General features: G+C 47.7%; 1 protein-coding gene across 1 annotated transcript; it reads left to right on the top strand.

Annotated features, from left to right (window-relative positions):
* The first annotated feature begins 19 nt into the window (after positions 1–19).
* Positions 20–18,463, top strand: LOC129837692 (regulation of nuclear pre-mRNA domain-containing protein 2-like). Its single transcript, XM_055904060.1, has 10 exons — positions 20–393; positions 10,910–11,039; positions 11,253–11,392; positions 11,514–11,566; positions 12,058–12,184; positions 13,088–13,263; positions 13,369–13,672; positions 15,581–15,859; positions 15,994–16,173; positions 16,387–18,463. The coding sequence occupies exons 1-10, from the start codon at positions 207–209 to the stop codon at positions 18,441–18,443; spliced, it is 3,633 nt and encodes a 1,210-aa protein (XP_055760035.1). The 5' UTR covers positions 20–206; the 3' UTR covers positions 18,444–18,463.
* Positions 18,464–18,717: the final 254 nt, after the last annotated feature.

The following is an 18,717-nucleotide window of genomic DNA, read 5'->3' as shown; positions in this document are numbered from 1 at the left end:
ACTTTTCACATATAGGCCCCTTTCAGGTTGTAAATATTGGTCAAACTTGGAAGTTGCCTGGCCCTCCAACTGTTATTAGGTCAGTTTTCCGAATCTGACCCTAGATCTGTAGGGGGCGTGTCTCCTTTCGCCTGTCTGTCACACTTTTGCTACCTTCATGACTCATTGCGGTGTCCGTGTCTGCAGTACCAGAGAGAACTGGAAAAATGGCGGCGGGTTCTGGAGCTGTTAGCGGCCATGGTGGCCGCGGCGCTTTGGAGGCCACCCTGGACCGCAGATTCCAAGGAGTATCCAACACTATGGAGTCTATACAGGGACTGTCGACCTGGTGCATTGAAAATAAAAAGTATCACAGCCTTATCGTTCGGTACTGGATGAAGTGGCTCAAGAAATGTGAGTAGCTAACGTTAGCTTGTCATTCGTTAGCTAGCTTTCCCTGTTACTATAACGTACACACGTTAGCTAATCAATGATGTTCCTAATGTGTTACCGAAAAATGTTGACTCCATAAAGTTCACGCATAGCTAAAATAAGATGGGTAATAAAACTTGTACTTATAGTTAGCTGCCTTGCAAGCTAATGTAACTAACTAGTTATAGTAAGGTAGTTAGTACCTACCAGTAGCTGCAGTTCAGCATATCGTTATGTATATTAACGTTAGCTAGCGACGTGTGATCAATCTAGTTTGCTCGAACCTGACCTGTCTGCACATACTGTTCGACATTGCACCTGTTTTGTACGCATCACACGCGCTATGTTTTTGCAGAACTGCAGAGGATAGAGGAGCCAGGTAATTAGCTAGCTAGCCAAACTATCAAATGTGTTTGAACTGGAGTTAAAATGGGGGTAGTGTTGACAGAGCACAGGTGATACATGCTGCTGGGTAAACAAGTGGGCTGAAAAACCGGCCTTTAGGAAGAAAGCCCAGGGTCGATTGTATGGTTGTTTTAACGAGGTGGCAAAGAGGGGGCCAACACCAGTCGTGTGGCCATGGGACATTAGCAAATTGTATAACAAAAGGCGTTAAATTGGCTTAAAATACGACGCATTGTATTGCATAACTGTTTCAGACCCGACGGCAAACGGGTGGCTAGCTGGTTTAGTTTAATACAAAATATCGACAAAAGTATTCAAAAGAGGGACAAAGTACGTATTATTTTCTTTTTGGGGGGGCGGGGGGGCATATTTTCCTCATGTTTTGTCAACTCGCACACAGTTGCTGTCCTGCACGTCGGATCACTGCATGTTCTGTGTGTGTCTTGACCAATCAGATTAGGGAGATCACAGGCAAAAACTGTTTACATGAATGTTGCAGCATCCTACACCTAAACATTAGCGATCTGGTATGCTGTATGTGGAGATAACGAGACGATTCTCAGTCTGATATTCTGTAGGCTACTAACAACACACAGCCTACTATGTGCCCTGGCAGTGGTAAACAAAGCTGTAATGCTATGTATTTATGGCCCAAACTGTTAATTTGTATTAGGAGAAAATGTGATCAAGTTGGATTTATATTCATACTTGGGCTGGCTAGGCTACCTAGACCTTTTCAATCCAAAGTGATTAACTGGAAATAATTAGTCAACACAATAGTGATAAAATAAGAGTTTGTTTTTTATTATTGGTCTACAGTTGCGTAGGTCTACATGATACAAACCTGTATAAAGCAAGCTCAGCCCGGAGTTCTATTGTCCAATCATAGTGGTCTCCGTCTGTGTTTTAACACATAATTAATATGAACAAGTACAAGGTTGCTGCAGTCTAACAGGGTTTTCATCCTCCTCAGGGCCAGGAGTTTTCTGACCTGATCACGGTCATAAGGTCTGGTGTTTTACCTGGTTAGGTTACCAGATCAGGAAGAACTCCAGACCCAGTGGAAAAGATGTGCCCTACCACTCTGAGACTTGTTGCCACCTCTGCTGTTTCAACTGTTAATTTGTATCTGCCCAGATTTATTAAAATAAATACATTTGAAGTGATCCATATTGATCCGTATTCAAGTTAGATACTACCACCATGTCCAGTGGTAACTCCCCCATCCAAGACATTTTTAAAAGGTTAAGATGTATGTTTCTACACAATTTAAAAGCTCTAAAATGCTATTTGGGGAATGTCAATACCTCCATCCATTATCACTTTGGCTGCTGAAGCTTCATTCACCTCAGTCAATAAGGGACATGCATAACATTCTAGAACAAACATGCCATAGCCTACAGCAATAAACAGCTACACTGGCTATTCACTGGCAAACTAGTTTAGTTTGCTGTCCAGTCAAACAGAAGTTACCTAGCAATTTTCCACCTCTGAACTGCTTTCGTCAACTCAACTGAGAGAGGTCATGTTGGGCTCTCTGCAGTCCCAAAAAAGCCAGCCAGCCAATCAAACAGCCTTCCCGCCAGAACAAACCTACTACCCTAACTCCAATCTGAGCCAGATTGACAGCGCTCTGACCCAATGAGAATGGCGGGACACTAAGGCTGGCCAATCATATTTCAGGGGTGGCACTCACAATGCCCCTGGGTAGGCCTAGCTAAGATTTTAACTCCAGTGTTTGGCATAGCTATCTATGTTTGTCAAACACTGGGGTTAAATTAGACCTAAACTTTGACTATGCCATTCATTGTGTTTTTGAGGGGTTATTTTATGAAGTGCATGGTGTGATATGCTATGGATATAGATATGCCAGTGTTTTGTTCTTTATGGAAACTGATGTTGCCCACAGGTATAAAGGTTTAGCTGGTTTTCAATGCTTTCATTGCCCTGCACAGTTTTCGTTAATTTAAAATTAATTGTACTGCAGTAGACTTAACATTTGCAAGGTTGCATGTGTTCCCATCTCGCTCTGTCCCTGTCATTGGCTCAACCACATGTATATCTGTTGTCTATGGTGCTGTGCTTTATGTATGATGTCCTCTAACATTCAAACTAGCTTTTGAACTCAGTCAACCAAAGACAAACTTAGTGAGTTGTAGGCTTCATTGTCAAGGTTAAACTTTCAACTCAAATGTTTTAATTTTCACGGAATGTTGGATGGCCGTGTTAACAGTTCAGCTCCTAGGGTTGTATTGTAATGCAGTGTTTCCGCTGCACTCATTTAACTGTGGCGCTGTGCCACGGCAAGATCATTGCTGCCACGCCCCAAAAATATGAAACATAAATTTTTCTGTCGAGGCACACTTTGATTTACTTTTCCCCTGCAAACAAAATGTAATGACTAGACAAATCAGATAACCGCATAGTAGAATAGTTCATCTATTTCCCTCTTGAGATTCATTCATGTTATGAGTGCTATAGGGAGGGAAACCTGCATTCTGACAAACAGATGCACAACAATTCTTGCAATCACAGAGAAAAGCCGTTTTAATGGCCTTTGTTAAAAAGAGGATGTTGCCAGCTTTCCATTCCTACTTTATTTATTAACTCCTGAATATGTGCGAACTGCACCACAGAGGTTTTAGCAGCATCATGGTTAAGCACATTATCACTGTAATTTGCTGTGACTGTATAGGGGAGAGTGGGGCTAAATGTAACGCAGTCAATTGTAAGGTACCTTGGGGTGAAACACCACCCTACCTCACTTGTTTTGGGGGGTGACAAAAACAATTGTGCTGAAACAGATGCCATTTTTAGTTGAGCAAGAGCAGTGGAAACAAGGGAAAGTGTTGGGGGGGGGTGACATGAAGTGGTTTTGGTGAGAAGTAGAGGCGTTACCCCGGGTGGCGGAATACCCCAAGTTACCCTAACAGGTAGGCAGGGCTACATTATATTCACTATTTATGCAAGTTCTTTGGAACGTACATTTCACTAATGGGATGCTATCTAGTTAAAAGATTACATTTGGGATCTAGCTAATGATTAGCCCAATAGGGTAAATGCAGATAAGCAACCCCATGCTTCAGCCTATTTATTTCTAGCACTATGCTGCATCAGTTGGGCTACAGGTGATAATGCTTATTGCTAATAGCATACATGATCATATGGACATGCATACGCTATATGCATGGTCAAATAATTCAAAACATTTTAACATATGTTATTGGGTCTTCCTCCAATGCAGTATTCCAGAGAAAATACTGTTGTAATGTGTTGCCTGACCAGCTGGAAATAACTATCTGTTGGTTAATATCGGTCATGTGTTTCTGCTATGAGATTGAGAAAACACATAAGTGTCTATTGTTTACAGTAGTAGGGGCCTATATGATGTTCCGTTTAAGAACACATACCTTTTTTCCACTTGCAAAATTAATCCTACTGTACCTGAGCTGGTGCAGATAGTGGTACATATTTTACAACTTGAGTTCATCACAGTTTGGTTTGGAAGGCTTAAAGCGTGCTAATTAGGTATCCAAAATATCTGGTCCTGGCTGGCTTGTACTAGGTCAGTGATTTCTGTGTTGGGTCAGGAGGAACCACTGGTCCCCCTGGTGGTGGTACTGAAAAGCTTTTATGTGGGTCACCGAACAGAAAAGGTTTCGGAACCAATTTCTGCAAACTGGGCTGTGCGTCTTAGAGGTACGCTAAGCCTAATGCTGTTGTAATGCCACTTGACATGCATCATTTGCCCATGATTGCTATCTGATGGTTTACGTGGCATCGCATTCTGCCTGGCCAAGCAGACTGCGAGGGTTGGAAATTGCCAGGGACCTCACAACACAATACCATATTATCGCCATACTTTGGTGCTGATACTATGTGTATTGCGATTTTGACACAGATTTTATTGCGATTTGAAGTTCCAAACATATTGCTCAGCATATGTCCACTGCAGAGGCACTAGAGGGCCATGAGAAAGTTTTGATCAGTCATGGAAATAAGTGCTGAAAACAATTGGTTCCCTATTTAAAATGATTGAGAACAAGCTATGGAAAAATACTGGAGTTTTGTTGCAGGTGCAGCCAACTAGCCCAAATAATATTGCAACATTGTCAAAACGGTAAAAAATATCATCAAAAAGAATATCCTGATATGTAACTACACTGCTCAAAAAAATAAAGGGAACACTTAAACAACACAATGTAACTCCAAGTCAATCACACTTCTATGAAATCAAACTGTCCACTTAGGAAGCAACACTGATTGACAATAAATTTCACATGCTGTTGTGCAAATGGAATAGACAAAAGGTGGAAATTATAGGCAATTAGTAAGACACCCCCAAAAAAGGAATGATTCTGCAGGTGGTGACCACAGACCACTTCTCAGTTCCTATGCTTCCTGGCTGATGTTTTGGTCACTTTTGAATGCTGGCGGTGCTTTCACTCTAGTGGTAGCATGAGACGGAGTCTACAACCCACACAAGTGGCTCAGGTAGTGCAGTTCATCCAGGATGGCACATCAATGCGAGCTGTGGCAAAAAGGTTTGCTGTGTCTGTCAGCGTAGTGTCCAGAGCATGGAGGCGCTACCAGGAGACAGGCCAGTACATCAGGAGACGTGGAGGAGGCCGTAGGAGGGCAACAACCCAGCAGCAGGACCCTACCTCCGCCTTTGTGCAAGGAGGTGCACGGCCAGAGCCCTGCAAAATGACCTCCAGCAGGCCACAAATGTGCATGTGTCAGCATATGGTCTCACAAGGGGTCTGAGCATCTCATCTCGGTACCTAATGGCAGTCAGGCTACCTCTGGCGAGCACATGGAGGGCTGTGCGGCCCCACAAAGAAATGCCACACCACACTATGACTGACCCACCGCCAAACCGGTCATGCTGGAGGATGTTGCAGGCAGCAGAACGTTCTCCACGGCGTCTCCAGACTCTGTCACATGTGCTCATGGGCTCAGTGTGAACCTGCTTTCATCTGTGAAGAGCACATGGCGCCAGTGGCGAATTTGCCAATCTTGGTGTTCTCTGGCAAATGCCAAACGTCCTGCACGGTGTTGGGCTGTAAGCACAACCCCCACCTGTGGACGTCGGGCCCTCATACCACCCTCATGGAGTCTGTTTCTGACCGTTTGAGCAGACACATGCACATTTGTGGCCTGCTGGAGGTCATTTTGCAGGGCTCTGGCAGTGCACCTCCTTGCACAAAGGCGGAGGTAGCGGTCCTGCTGCTGGGTTGTTGCCCTCCTACGGCCTCCTCCACGTCTCCTGATGTACTGGCCTGTCTCCTGGTAGCGCCTCCATGCTCTGGACACTACGCTGACAGACACAGCAAACCTTTTTGCCACAGCTCGCATTGATGTGCCATCCTGGATGAGCTGCACTACCTGAGCCACTTGTGTGGGTTGTAGACTCCGTCTCATGCTACCACTAGAGTGAGCGCACCGCCAGCATTCAAAAGTGACCAAAACATCAGCCAGGAAGCATAGGAACTGAGAAGTGGTCTGTGGTCACCACCTGCAGAATCACTCCTTTATTGAGGGTGTCTTGCTAATTGCCTATAATTTCCACCTTTTGTCTATTCCATTTGCACAACAGCATGTGCAATTTATTGTCAATCAGTGTTGCTTCCTAAGTGGACTGTTTGATTTCACAGAAGTGTGATTGACTTGGAGTTACATTGTGTTGTTTAAGTGTTCCCTTTATTTTTTTGAGCAGTGTATATATATCCCCCCATCACTATGGCTTTGGAGGTTGAAACTTTAAACCCTCAGACGTGGACAGTTTGACCGGAGAGCGGGTGGCCCTAGTATTCGTTGGTCTGTTGAAATGAGTCCGTGTCCACCTAGACTACGGTGTCCGCTGTAGTAGAACAGGTATTCCATCCAAGGCCCCACATTTACACCCAATCACATGTCCTAGTCCATAATCATTCTGCAATATTCTCAACTGAAGATTTGCAAGGATTCGTCTTTACAATATAACTTAGGCCAGGGAAGGAAGCTGGGACCTGTTGCTATTGAAAGCGATTGTTTATTTTGAACTGTTTCCCATTCCCCACCACTCCTGTGCAACTGAGACTTAGTTAGGCCTAGACTTCAGCAAGTTCTATTTTTTGACTCCAGGATCTTTTCGAAGAAGAGCCGTTTCATGTAATGAACTTAGGATATGAATTAGAACTCATTGTTACATTCATTGGATATCTTGGTGCTCTATTCAATCCATAGTGCTGGGCAAGTCAGTTAAGAACACATTCTTATTTACAATGACTGCCTACCCCGGCCAAACCCGTACCACGCTGGGCCAATTGTGTGCTTCCCTAGGGGACTCCCAATCACGACCGGATGTGATACAGCCTGGATTCGAACCAGGGACTGTAGTGACGCCTCTTGCACTGAGATGCAGTGCCTTAGACCGCTGCGCCACTCGGGAGCCCATGCTGTTTGGTTTGCGTACTGTAGACAGCAGAGAGCTTGTTGTTTTCTGTTCTGTGCTCAGTCTTCATCTCTTCCTCCCCTGGTTGTATACTTTCCAACTCGTCCTCCCTGAATGCATCTTCCCATGGGGAGTCAGGGGGGACGTTTCTCTCTCCTTTGACTTGCCAACCGTTCCCCACTTGGACTCAACTGAGATGTATGAAAGGCTTCTGCATTGTTATTGTATTGGTAATGTATCTCTGTTTATTTTGTTACCATTCACTAAGATATACCCTACTTAGTTGATTTACACTAGTCATCACAGCTGTCCTGCACAAGATGCTGAGGCTGTAGGGCGTAGGCTAATATCACTTTCAGTTTATCAATATGGCTTCAATGACCCTAATTGATATTGTGGGACTCGTACATACCGCTTCTAGTCTTGTCTGGATCAGAACCTGATCTGTGTTTGATTTGTGTCCGTTTTCCCTACTCCATCAGCTGATCACTTTGAAATACCTAAACTCTGGGTGTGCAGGCTTTTGAATGTATGACATTCTCCAGCTTTGAGTCATTTACATTTTTTTAATTACATGAATGTCATGAACATTGTCTTGTGTCAGAGTGTGACAACGCTGTCTGCTCTGTTCATCTGTCTGAAAACAATGTGTCATGAATGAATAGGTGGCGGTGCTGAACATGATTGACATTGTGACTAGAGGTCGACCGATTATGATTTTTCGATGCCGATACCGATTATTGGAGGACAAAAAAAGCCGATACCGATTAATCGGCCGATTTCTTTAAACTTTTTTATATATATATAAATCATACACACACATTTTTGTAATAATGACAATTGCAACAATACTGAATGAACAATGAACACTTTTATTTTAACTTAATATAATACATAAATACACACACACAGCTCTGAAGTGACAATGATACTGAAGAGTCTGCTTAGGAGACAAATACTCTCAACTGTTTGAATAAAAATAGAGTTTAAGTTACCTGTGATGAATGTTGAAAACAAAAACTTTAATTTCTATATGCAGGAAATCCTATTTTAATAATGGGCATGGTAAGAATTGACAACCAAAGTGCGAGTCATAATTCCCATGACACCTTCTAGCAAAATCTGAAAATCATTTATTCCATAGGATATTTTTAGATTCACTTAAAATAAGGTCTGTGTTTCGTGTAGGCTTACATCACCGTGCCAATTTTATAACTGTGTAGATATCCATAGGACAAGGTAACTCTGATCAATATTGGCTAAATATAAGTTAAGATACATTTTTTTGTAGAGTGGATTTATGAAAATATGTTGACAAACGTTACCTTATCCTAGTGAGATTTACACGGGTATCAAAACGTTGAGGCGGTTTAAGCCTGCACGAAACACAGACCTTATTTAAGAAAGGCATTGATATTTATGGTTACGTACACATTGGAGCAATGACAGTCATTGATTGATTGTTTTTTATAAGATACGTTTAATGCTAGCTAGCAACTTACCTTAGCTTACTGCATTCGCTAACAGGCAGGCTCCTCGTGGAGTGCAACGTAATCAGGTGTTAGAGCATTGGACTAGTTAACTGTAAGGTTGCAAGATTGGATCCCCCGAGCTGACAAGGTTAAAAATCGGTCGTTCTGCCTTGTTCCTAGGCCGTCATTGAAAATAAGAATGTGTTTTTAACTGACTTGCCTAGTTAAATAAAGATTAAATAAAGGTGTAATAAAATAAAATAAATATCGGCGCCCAAAAATACCGATTTCCGATTGTTATGAAAACTTGAAATCGGCCCCGATTAAATCGGTCGACCTCTAATTGTGACTACTGTGTTGCATGCTGCGTCTTTGAACATGTTCAACTGGATCTTCATATATTCAGGGAGGGAGATGTTAGAGCCTTTATATTGCCATTCAAGCTGTGTTTTCCCCCCCCAACCACCAGGCTTCATTTATGTTGGACTCCATTTACCTGCATGACAAGCCTATTTGGTTTCCACGTCTTAGCCTTGCCTGTAACACAGGGCTTTAGTTGGAGAAGTTGTCAGTTGAAAAAAGTGTGCGCTGCAGTAATGACGTTTTGTCTGTGCGTTAATTATGCTTTAGAAAGAAAAGTGAATATCAGCTTGTCATGACATCTGACTGTCACTTAGTAAAAGCACTGCATTGTTTGTCATTTCAGTGAAGTTTCCCATCAACACGGGTTGGTTTTGCTATATTTTCAGAATTGATTAGCAAATGCATGGATGAGCTAATAGGTCTTCCACAGGGCAGTCTAGGTTTAGGCTGGTCATCCACTGGGCGAGGGTGGTCTAGGTTAAGGCTGGTCATCCACTGGGCGGTGTAGGTTTAGGCTGGTCATCCACTGGGCGGTGTAGGTTTAGGCTGGTCATCCACTGGGAGGTCTAGGTTTAGGCTGGTCATCCACTGGGAGGTCTAGGTTTAGGCTGGTCATCCACTGGGAGGTCTAGGTTTAGGCTGGTCATCCACTGGGAGGTCTAGGTTTAGGCTGGTCATCCACTGGGCGGTCTAGGTTTAGGCTGGTCATCCACTGGGCGAGGGTGGTTTAGGCTGGTAATCCACTGGGTGAGGGTGGTCTAGGTTTAGGCTGGTCATCCACTGGGCGGTCTAGGTTTAGGCTGGTCATCCACTGGGCGAGGGTGGTCTAGGTTTAGGCTAGTCATCCACTGGGCGAGGGTGGTCTAGGTTTAGGCTAGTCATCCACTGGGCGAGGGTGGTCTAGGTTTAGGCTAGTCATCCACTGGGCGAGGTTGGTCTAGGTTTAGGCTAGTCATCCACTGGGCGAGGGTGGTCTAGGTTTAGGCTAGTCATCCACTGGGCGAGGGTGGTCTAGGTTTAGGCTAGTCATCCACTGGGCGAGGGTGGTCTAGGTTTAGGCTAGTCATCCACTGGGCGAGGGTGGTCTAGGTTTAGGCTAGTCATCCACTGGGCGAGGGTGGTCTAGGTTTAGGCTGGTCATCCACTGGGCGGTCTAGGTTTAGGCTGGTCATCCACTGGGCGAGGGTGGTCTAGGTTTAGGCTAGTCATCCACTGGGCGAGGGTGGTCTAGGTTTAGGCTAGTCATCCACTGGGCGAGGGTGGTTTAGGCTGGTAATCCACTGGGTGAGGGTGGTCTAGGTTTAGGCTGGTCATCCACTGGGCGGTCTAGGTTTAGGCTGGTCATCCACTGGGCGAGGGTGGTCTAGGTTTAGGCTGGTCATCCACTGGGCGAGGGTGGTCTAGGTTTAGGCTAGTCATCCACTGGGCGAGGGTGGTCTAGGTTTAGGCTAGTCATCCACTGGGCGAGGGTGGTCTAGGTTTAGGCTAGTCATCCACTGGGCGAGGGTGGTCTAGGTTTAGGCTAGTCATCCACTGGGCGAGGGTGGTCTAGGTTTAGGCTAGTCATCCACTGGGCGAGGGTGGTCTAGGTTTAGGCTAGTCATCCACTGGGCGAGGGTGGTCTAGGTTTAGGCTGGTCATCCACTGGGCGAGGGTGGTCTAGGTTTAGGCTGGTCATCCACTGGGCGAGGGTGGTCTACGCTTAGGCTGGTAAAGGTTTTTGATGTGGTTAAACATCAGGCTTCTTAGGACCCACTAAACCTCTTCCTCCTCCACCTATTCTTCTTCTTCCCTGTCTTCCTCTCCTCCTTCTCTCCATCAGCGGACACCAACCACCGTCTGAATCTGTTCTATCTAGCCAATGATGTAATCCAGAACTGCAAGAGAAAGAACGCCATCGTCTACCGCTCAAACTTCGCTGAGGTGCTCCCCAACGCTGCACTAATGGTCAAGTGAGTGAGCTGCGCTGGATTATATGAATATTGTGAGGCATATCCTAACTTCCATTTGAGGCACGTTTTAATTGTCAATGGGGAGACTAAGTGAACATCTGATTTAGGTGGAAGTTAGGATTAGCCCATGTATGATGAAATTGACCACCAATCTCTTGCTGACTGAATCTGTGCCCTTCTAACCTCTTGCCCTTTAACCTGTTGTCTTGCCAGAGACCCGAAGGTGCGTAAGTCAGTGGAGCGGATCTTCACTATTTGGGAGGAGAGGAACGTCTATCCTGAGGAACTCATCACCCAGCTCAAAGCCAACCTGGCCAAGAAGGAGAGGGAGAAAGAGAAGCCTCCTCCACCAGGTCAGTCTCCTATTTCTTTCTCTCCTGTCACCATCTTTTCCTTTTGCTGTCTCTCTCTATTTCTGTAACCTCTGAGTCTGTATGAGTCAACAGGTCAGTGTGTTGTGGTTTTGTTCTGTAGCCCCAGTCAACCCCAAAGCTGCCCTGAAGTCCAAGATTGTGGCTGATTTCATAGTAAGTGTATTTTTTTCTGTCCTCTGCTAAATTGCTTTTACCATTTTAAAGGGGTAATCTGCAGTTGCTACATCCATTTTTGGTTTTGATAAATGAATGATTTGTACCCATTGATTCTTGAAGAATATAACTTTTATAAATGCCTCATGAGCTTAGTTCAACTGTCACACCCCATCAGAACCTAAAATATAAACTTGTTTTACTCCAATATTTGTAAACAACAAATGTAAACGAACACTATATAGACTCCAAACATGGTTAAAATGATAATGTTGGTATCATGGATGGTCAGTCCTTGTATCCATAGCTCTGTCTATGAATTTGAGGGGTTACATTTCTTCAGCCCTATCCCTCAGCTTATTACCCAAACAGTGGCGGGGATGATGCTTCATTGTTTCAACTGATGATTGGCCCTCGATGGAGATGCACACAATAATACTCTTTCCCTCCTTCCCCACGCCCTCCCTCTTTCCTTCCCCCTCTCTCTCCAGCCCCAGTCGTTCATCGAGCAGCTGGCGGGCTTCAAACGGGTGGTGGAGGAGGAGGAGCTGAGGGAGACCCAGCTGACAGCTCTCAGAGTGGACGTCTGCAGCACGGAGGCCCTCAAGAGACTCAAAGGTCAGTGGTCAAAACAGGGTTAAGGCCAGGGTTCATGCCTAGGGCTGTTACGGTGACCGTATTACCGCCACACCGGCAGTCACGAGTCATGACTGCAGTCAAATTCCATGTGAATGTTGAATCACAGTAACTAGGCGTCTCCAAAACTGCGCTCTTTATGTCCCCTATAGTCGTTAGTACCCTACCAAACTTGCTAATGGCCTGGTACTCAGCGCTCTATTGACCCTCAAATCACTCCGACATCAATGCAATGGAAAATCAAATGGAACACTTCATGAGAGCCCTGGCGTTTAGAGTTTGGGGGGAATAGGATCACCCGTAGTGTAGCAAGAGTCAGCTCATAGTTGGTTGATGCATAGAATAAAGTACATGTTCCTATAAGCCCATGTTGCACAACATTTCTATAGGCTATGCTATTCAATTGCGTGAGAAAACAGAGTTTTGATGGCCTCTAATAAAAAGAGGAGAATCCCATCAGCTTTCTATAGTCTAGGCCTCCTATATTTATTTCTCAACTTTCCTAATATTAAGCACATTGCTTTGCTTTACAATCAGAGTAGCCCTCCTGAGTGGTGCTGCGGTCTAAGACACTGGTCAGTGATCGAGGCGTCACTACAGATCCGGGTTCGATCCCGGGTTGTGTTGCAGCCGGCCGCGACCGGGAGACCCATGAGGCGGTGCACAATTGGCCCAGCGTTGTCTGGGTTAGGGGAGGGTTTGGCCGGCTGGGATATCCTTGTCCCATCGCGCTCTAGCGACTCCTTGTGGCGGCCGGGCACATGCACGCTGACTTCGGTCACCAGCTTTGCGGTGTTATCTATGACATATTGGTGCGGCTGGCTTCTGTGTACTCTTGTTTAAATTACTTATTTTACTCTTGTTCTCTGTCCATCTCTACCCCAGACAAGGCCGGAGGGAACAAGTTTGCCAAGGACTTTGAAGAGGGCAGTCAGAAGCTGCAGGAGTTTGTCAGTTTCCTGGAGAACCAGATGCCTGTAGGGCCCCCTCTGCTGGAGGCTCTGGGAAACGCAGACGTCTTCTATGAGATGCAATACAAGGAAGTCAAGATCGTGGCCAGCGTGAGTATCAACCAATCATTCAGGCAATCAATCTGATCGTCATCTATCAAATAAATAATGTAATCAAAATCTAATACATCTAATTCTATGGTTCTAATTTTCAAGGCCTACAAAACCTTTGCCAACCGCGTGGTCAACCTCAAACGTAAACTGGATGCAGTCAAGTCCTCCCTTCCCGGTCCCGAAGACTCTCCCATCCCCTCCCTCTCTGAGGACGCTCCCTCACCCACCGGCTCTGACTCCCCCTTCCTGGGGCTGGGAGGAGGCAGAGGGGGTAGGCTGGGCTTTGACCCGGACCTGGATGGGAGTGCCATGGACGAGAGGGACGTGGGGGTTGTGAGAGAGGGGGACAACAGAGATGTGGAGGACATGGATCTGTCTGAGGAGGACATGGAGATAGCCAACACAGGTGAAATGGCAGTAGGGAATTCTCAATGAGACTAAACCTTGTCAAAATAAACACTTTAACCCCTTGTCAAAATAAACACTTTAACCCCTTGTCAAAATAAACACTTTAACCCCTTGTCAAAATAAACGCTTTAACCCCGTGTCAAAATAAACGTGTTAACCCCGTGTCAAAATAAACGGCGTTAACCCCTTGTCAAAATAAACGCTTTAACCCCTTGTCAAAATAAACGCGTTAACCCCGTGTCAAAATAAACGCGTTAACCCCGTGTCAAAATAAACGCGTTAACCCCGTGTCAAAATAAACGCGTTAACCCCGTGTCAAAATAAACGCGCTAACCCCTTGTCAAAATAAACGCGCTAACCCCTTGTCAAAATAAACGCGCTAACCCCGTGTCAAAATAAACGCGCTAACCCCGTGTCAAAATAAACGCGCTAACCCCGTGTCAAAATAAACGCGCTAACCCCGTGTCAAAATAAACGCGCTAACCCCGTGTCAAAATAAACGCGCTAACCCCGTGTCAAAATAAACGCGCTAACCCCGTGTCAAAATAAACGCGCTAACCCCGTGTCAAAATAAACGCGTTAACCCCGTGTCAAAATAAACGCGTTAACCCCGTGTCAAAATAAACGCGTTAACCCCGTGTCAAAATAAACGCGTTAACCCCGTGTCAAAATAAACGCGTTAACCCCGTGTCAAAATAAACGCGTTAACCCCGTGTCAAAATAAACGCGTTAACCCCGTGTCAAAATAAACGCGTTAACCCCGTGTCAAAATAAACGCGTTAACCCCGTGTCAAAATAAACGCGTTAACCCCGTGTCAAAATAAACGCGCTAACCCCGTGTCAAAATAAACGCGCTAACCCCGTGTCAAAATAAACGCGCTAACCCCGTGTCAAAATAAACGCGCTAACCCCGTGTCAAAATAAACGCGCTAACCCCGTGTCAAAATAAACGCGCTAACCCCGTGTCAAAATAAACGCGCTAACCCCGTGTCAAAATAAACGCGCTAACCCCGTGTCAAAATAAACGCGCTAACCCCGTGTCAAAATAAACGCGCTAACCCCGTGTCAAAATAAACGCGCTAACCCCGTGTCAAAATAAACGCGCTAACCCCGTGTCAAAATAAACGCGCTAACCCCGTGTCAAAATAAACGCGCTAACCCCGTGTCAAAATAAACGCGCTAACCCCGTGTCAAAATAAACGCGCTAACCCCGTGTCAAAATAAACGCGCTAACCCCGTGTCAAAATAAACGCGCTAACCCCGTGTCAAAATAAACGCGCTAACCCCGTGTCAAAATAAACGCGCTAACCCCGTGTCAAAATAAACGCGCTAACCCCGTGTCAAAATAAACGCGCTAACCCCGTGTCAAAATAAACGCGCTAACCCCGTGTCAAAATAAACGCGCTAACCCCGTGTCAAAATAAACGCGCTAACCCCGTGTCAAAATAAACGCGCTAACCCCGTGTCAAAATAAACGCGCTAACCCCGTGTCAAAATAAACGCGCTAACCCCGTGTCAAAATAAACGCGCTAACCCCGTGTCAAAATAAACGCGCTAACCCCGTGTCAAAATAAACGCGCTAGCCCCGTGTCAAAATAAACGCGCTAGCCCCGTGTCAAAATAAACGCGCTAGCCCCGTGTCAAAATAAACGCGCTAGCCCCGTGTCAAAATAAACGCGCTAGCCCCGTGTCAAAATAAACGCGCTAGCCCCGTGTCAAAAATACACGCGCTAGCCCCGTGTCAAAAATACACGCGCTAGCCCCGTGTCAAAAATACACGCGCTAGCCCCGTGTCAAAAATACACGCGCTAGCCCCGTGTCAAAATACACGCGTTAGCCCCGTGTCAAAATACACGCGTTAACCCCGTGTCAAAATACACGCGTTAACCCCTTGTGTTTCCATCAGCTGAGAAGCAGTCGTCATCAGCCACCGTTTCCAAGGTGACCAGCTCCAAGACCGCAGCGAAACCCGCCCCTGTCACACTCATTCGAACCTCCACCGAATCCCCTCTCAAAAAGGCAGCCTCGTCTACCCCCACGCCAGTGACCCCCAGCACCCCTACGAGTGCGGGTGTGAGTGGTCCTAGCGGGCCGACCGCTCCTCTGGGAATGAACCTGGCCAACGTGGACCTAGGCAAGATCAGCTCCATACTGAGCAGTATCACATCAGCCATGAAGAACACAGGTGTGTGTGTGTATGGATTTAAGTCAATATATGGATTCTGTGACACACGGGTACAGAAATGTTATGACATGTTTGCATAAGATTGTTCTCTCTTTGTCTCTCTCTTTCTCTCTGTGTGTCTCTGTCTCTTTCAGCAGCCAGCCCTGTGTCTCGCCCCTCCCCTGGAACTCCCACCACCCCCTCTGGCCAATCATCTTCCTCCAAAACCCCAGTTGGCCCCACCCCTCCTAGCCCAGCCCTGGCCAGCATCCTGTCCAGAGTGAACGTCACCCCTGAAGGCATCCTCAACGCCCTGTCAAAGACCCACACACAGAGTGAGACACACATAAAATAGTAAACCAGACAGGCAGATTTATAGACAGACTTTGAGAAGAGAAATGCAAGGCTTCTGTTGGAATTGTTTTGAGGGGCACTTTTTATGTTGAGTAACTTGTGTATCTGCTGGTGTAATTATCTCCACCCACCCCACTTTTTCTCTCTCTCTCCCTCCCCATATCTTTGTTTCTCTCCATCTTCTCTCTCCTCAGGTCTGTCCTCTCTGCTGAGGTCTGGTAGCTCCTCCTCCCCTGCCCCCTCCTCCCATGCCTCCCCAGACTCCTCAGCAGCCAAGGGCCCCCCCACACCCACCACTCCGAGCAACACCAAACCCCCCCTGACCAACAGTCTCAAACGAGACACACCTGAGAGGAGCAGAGGAGCCAGGGATTGGGTGAAAAACCGAGAGGCTTCCCCTCCTCCTCCTCCTCCCTCTCTCCCTAGCCGCTCTGTGTCTCCTCCCAGCCTAGAGTCTAAGATCAACCGTTTCCTCCAGGGGAACCCAGGGTTCAGTCTGGGCCTGGGGGATGGGAGCCCTCTGCTGGGGGGAGATGGGGTAGACGGGACCCCTGTCAGGGATGAGAGCGGGGGCACCCCCACCCAGGACGAAATCATGGACACACCAGGGGGTGTCTCCTCCGACCCCCTTGGCCTCAACAGTGACCCCAAGAGCTTAGGCTCATCCATAGGTCATGATCTTTCACCCACGGCCTACCGCAGTGACCCTTGGGACGCCGTCATCACCCCAACAGGAAGCAGCAGCGACGTGGACTTCCTCTCTTCCTCTTCTCGTTTCCAAGGCTACGGAGCGGGGAAGAAGGCCGCCAAGCTGAAGGAGGAAGATTCGAAGAGGAAGATTAGCTCTTCATCACTGGGAAGCAGCAAGGTCAAGAAGGATGGACAGAACAGTCACGGGAAGAGTCACGGGAACGACAGATCAGTCGAAGGAGAGAGGAGAGCGTCCATAGGTTCTCGCAAGACCAGCAGTGGGTCAGAGGAGGGAGGAATGTGTGGAACGAGGGATGAAAAGGGAAAGAGGGGAGGAGAGGATGGTGGGGGCTCATCTGACGGGGAGGGGGGGCAGTACCACCGTATCGAGACTCTGGTGTCGCCTTGCACAGAGGGAGCACCTTTCCAATCACTGGGGGGCTTCTCAAACCGCCAGCCAACTGGAGAGCGCATCCAGACGGTGGAAAGTATACGCGTGATTGGCCAAGGGCTGCGTCGCGGTGGTGGAGGAGAAGGGGGGAGGCCAGGCGGAGGGATGTGGTACGATGAGGAAGGGTACCTGGATGCCCAGCCCCCCTCACCTTCCCCTCAGGGCGGCTCTGACGACATGACTTCACCCACCATGCCTCCCCCGACCTCACACCACCACCTTCCTCCTCATCCTCATTCTAATCACCCTCATCCGCACGGCCCCCCACCCCAGTTTCAGATGCCCCCCTACCATGGGGAGAACCCCCAGGGTCCCCTCCCCTCACACCTCCACCATCACCCCCCTCCTCCCTTCTTCAACTCCCCTCCTCCACCCATCCCACGCCCTCCACCCCCTCCCATGCCCCAGCTCCCTCCACCCCCGCGCAACTTCCTTCCCCCCTCGGCAGTCATGGTAGGCGGGGTTCTAGTCCCCATTGACCGCCAACTGCCCCTCCCTCCCCAGGTCCGCCCAGACGGAGGAGGAGACCGAGGGGGGATGGGAGGGGGACCCAGGGGGGGTAAAGGTGGCCCCACTCCCCTCATGTCCTCTCTGTTAGGGGAGCCCCCTAAAATGCCTCGTCCCGGCACAGTTAAAGAGCATTTCGCTCCCCGCCACGCACCCCCTCTCCACCGCCCCGGCACCCCCGGTGCCCCGCCTCCCTTATTGGGCCGTGTCAAGGATGGCATCAACCTTCCTCCTCCATCCCCCTCTCCCTCCTCCTCCACCCCTCCCTCTCCCTCAGGCGACCCTCTGCTTCCTCGCCCCCAAGCTCCTCCGCTCCAGCACCCTCCAGCTAGCCCGCCTGCTCAGCCCCGACACCCCAACCCCAACCATCCCCACCGTCCCTCGCCCCCCCTCCTTCGCCTACCCTCCCCCAACCCCCGCCCCCCCATCAACTCCATCCCCCAGAGACCTCTACTCCACCCTCGCGGCCACCCTGTCCATCCGCACCTAAACCGAGAGCCACCCATGTTCCGCGGGGGCAAGCGTCCTGGCCCTCCATTCGGCGGGGGCCGAGGAGGTCCCTTCTACCCCCCCAAGAGACCTTTCTTACCCCCACGCTATTGAAATGTTAACCCATGCTGAATGAAAAGCAACCCACACACCTAGCTACCCGACACGGGGAGAAGATGTGTAGAACCCTTATGGTATGAGCCCAGTCTGTCCTCACTATGTTAATCCTTGTGGAGTCATTTGTTTTACTACATTTAGTTGATCGCACCTTGACACAAACTAGCTCGTCACCTCACCACAATACAGTACCAGCTTAGCAATTATGCACAGTGTTATGGATGAAATAGGTAACCAAACCAAATCTTCCTCCCCCTCCCCTCCTCCAATC

This window comes from Salvelinus fontinalis, chromosome 38 (assembly GCF_029448725.1).
Source record: "Salvelinus fontinalis isolate EN_2023a chromosome 38, ASM2944872v1, whole genome shotgun sequence".
NCBI lineage: Eukaryota > Metazoa > Chordata > Actinopteri > Salmoniformes > Salmonidae > Salvelinus > Salvelinus fontinalis.
The sequence above is the reverse complement of the archived record's forward strand: the minus strand, read 5'-3'. Positions and strand labels throughout refer to the sequence as shown.

Bases quoted from the DNA above. Each gene is read 5' to 3' on its own strand.
- LOC129837692 (XM_055904060.1), top strand. From the start codon at position 207: ATGGCGGCGGGTTCTGGAGCTGTTAGCGGCCATGGTGGCCGCGGCGCT. The intron at 394-10,909 runs GTGAGTAGCTAA...TCTCTCCATCAG, and splicing joins GATGAAGTGGCTCAAGAAAT to CGGACACCAACCACCGTCTG. The intron at 13,264-13,368 runs GTGAGTATCAAC...CTAATTTTCAAG, and splicing joins AAGTCAAGATCGTGGCCAGC to GCCTACAAAACCTTTGCCAA.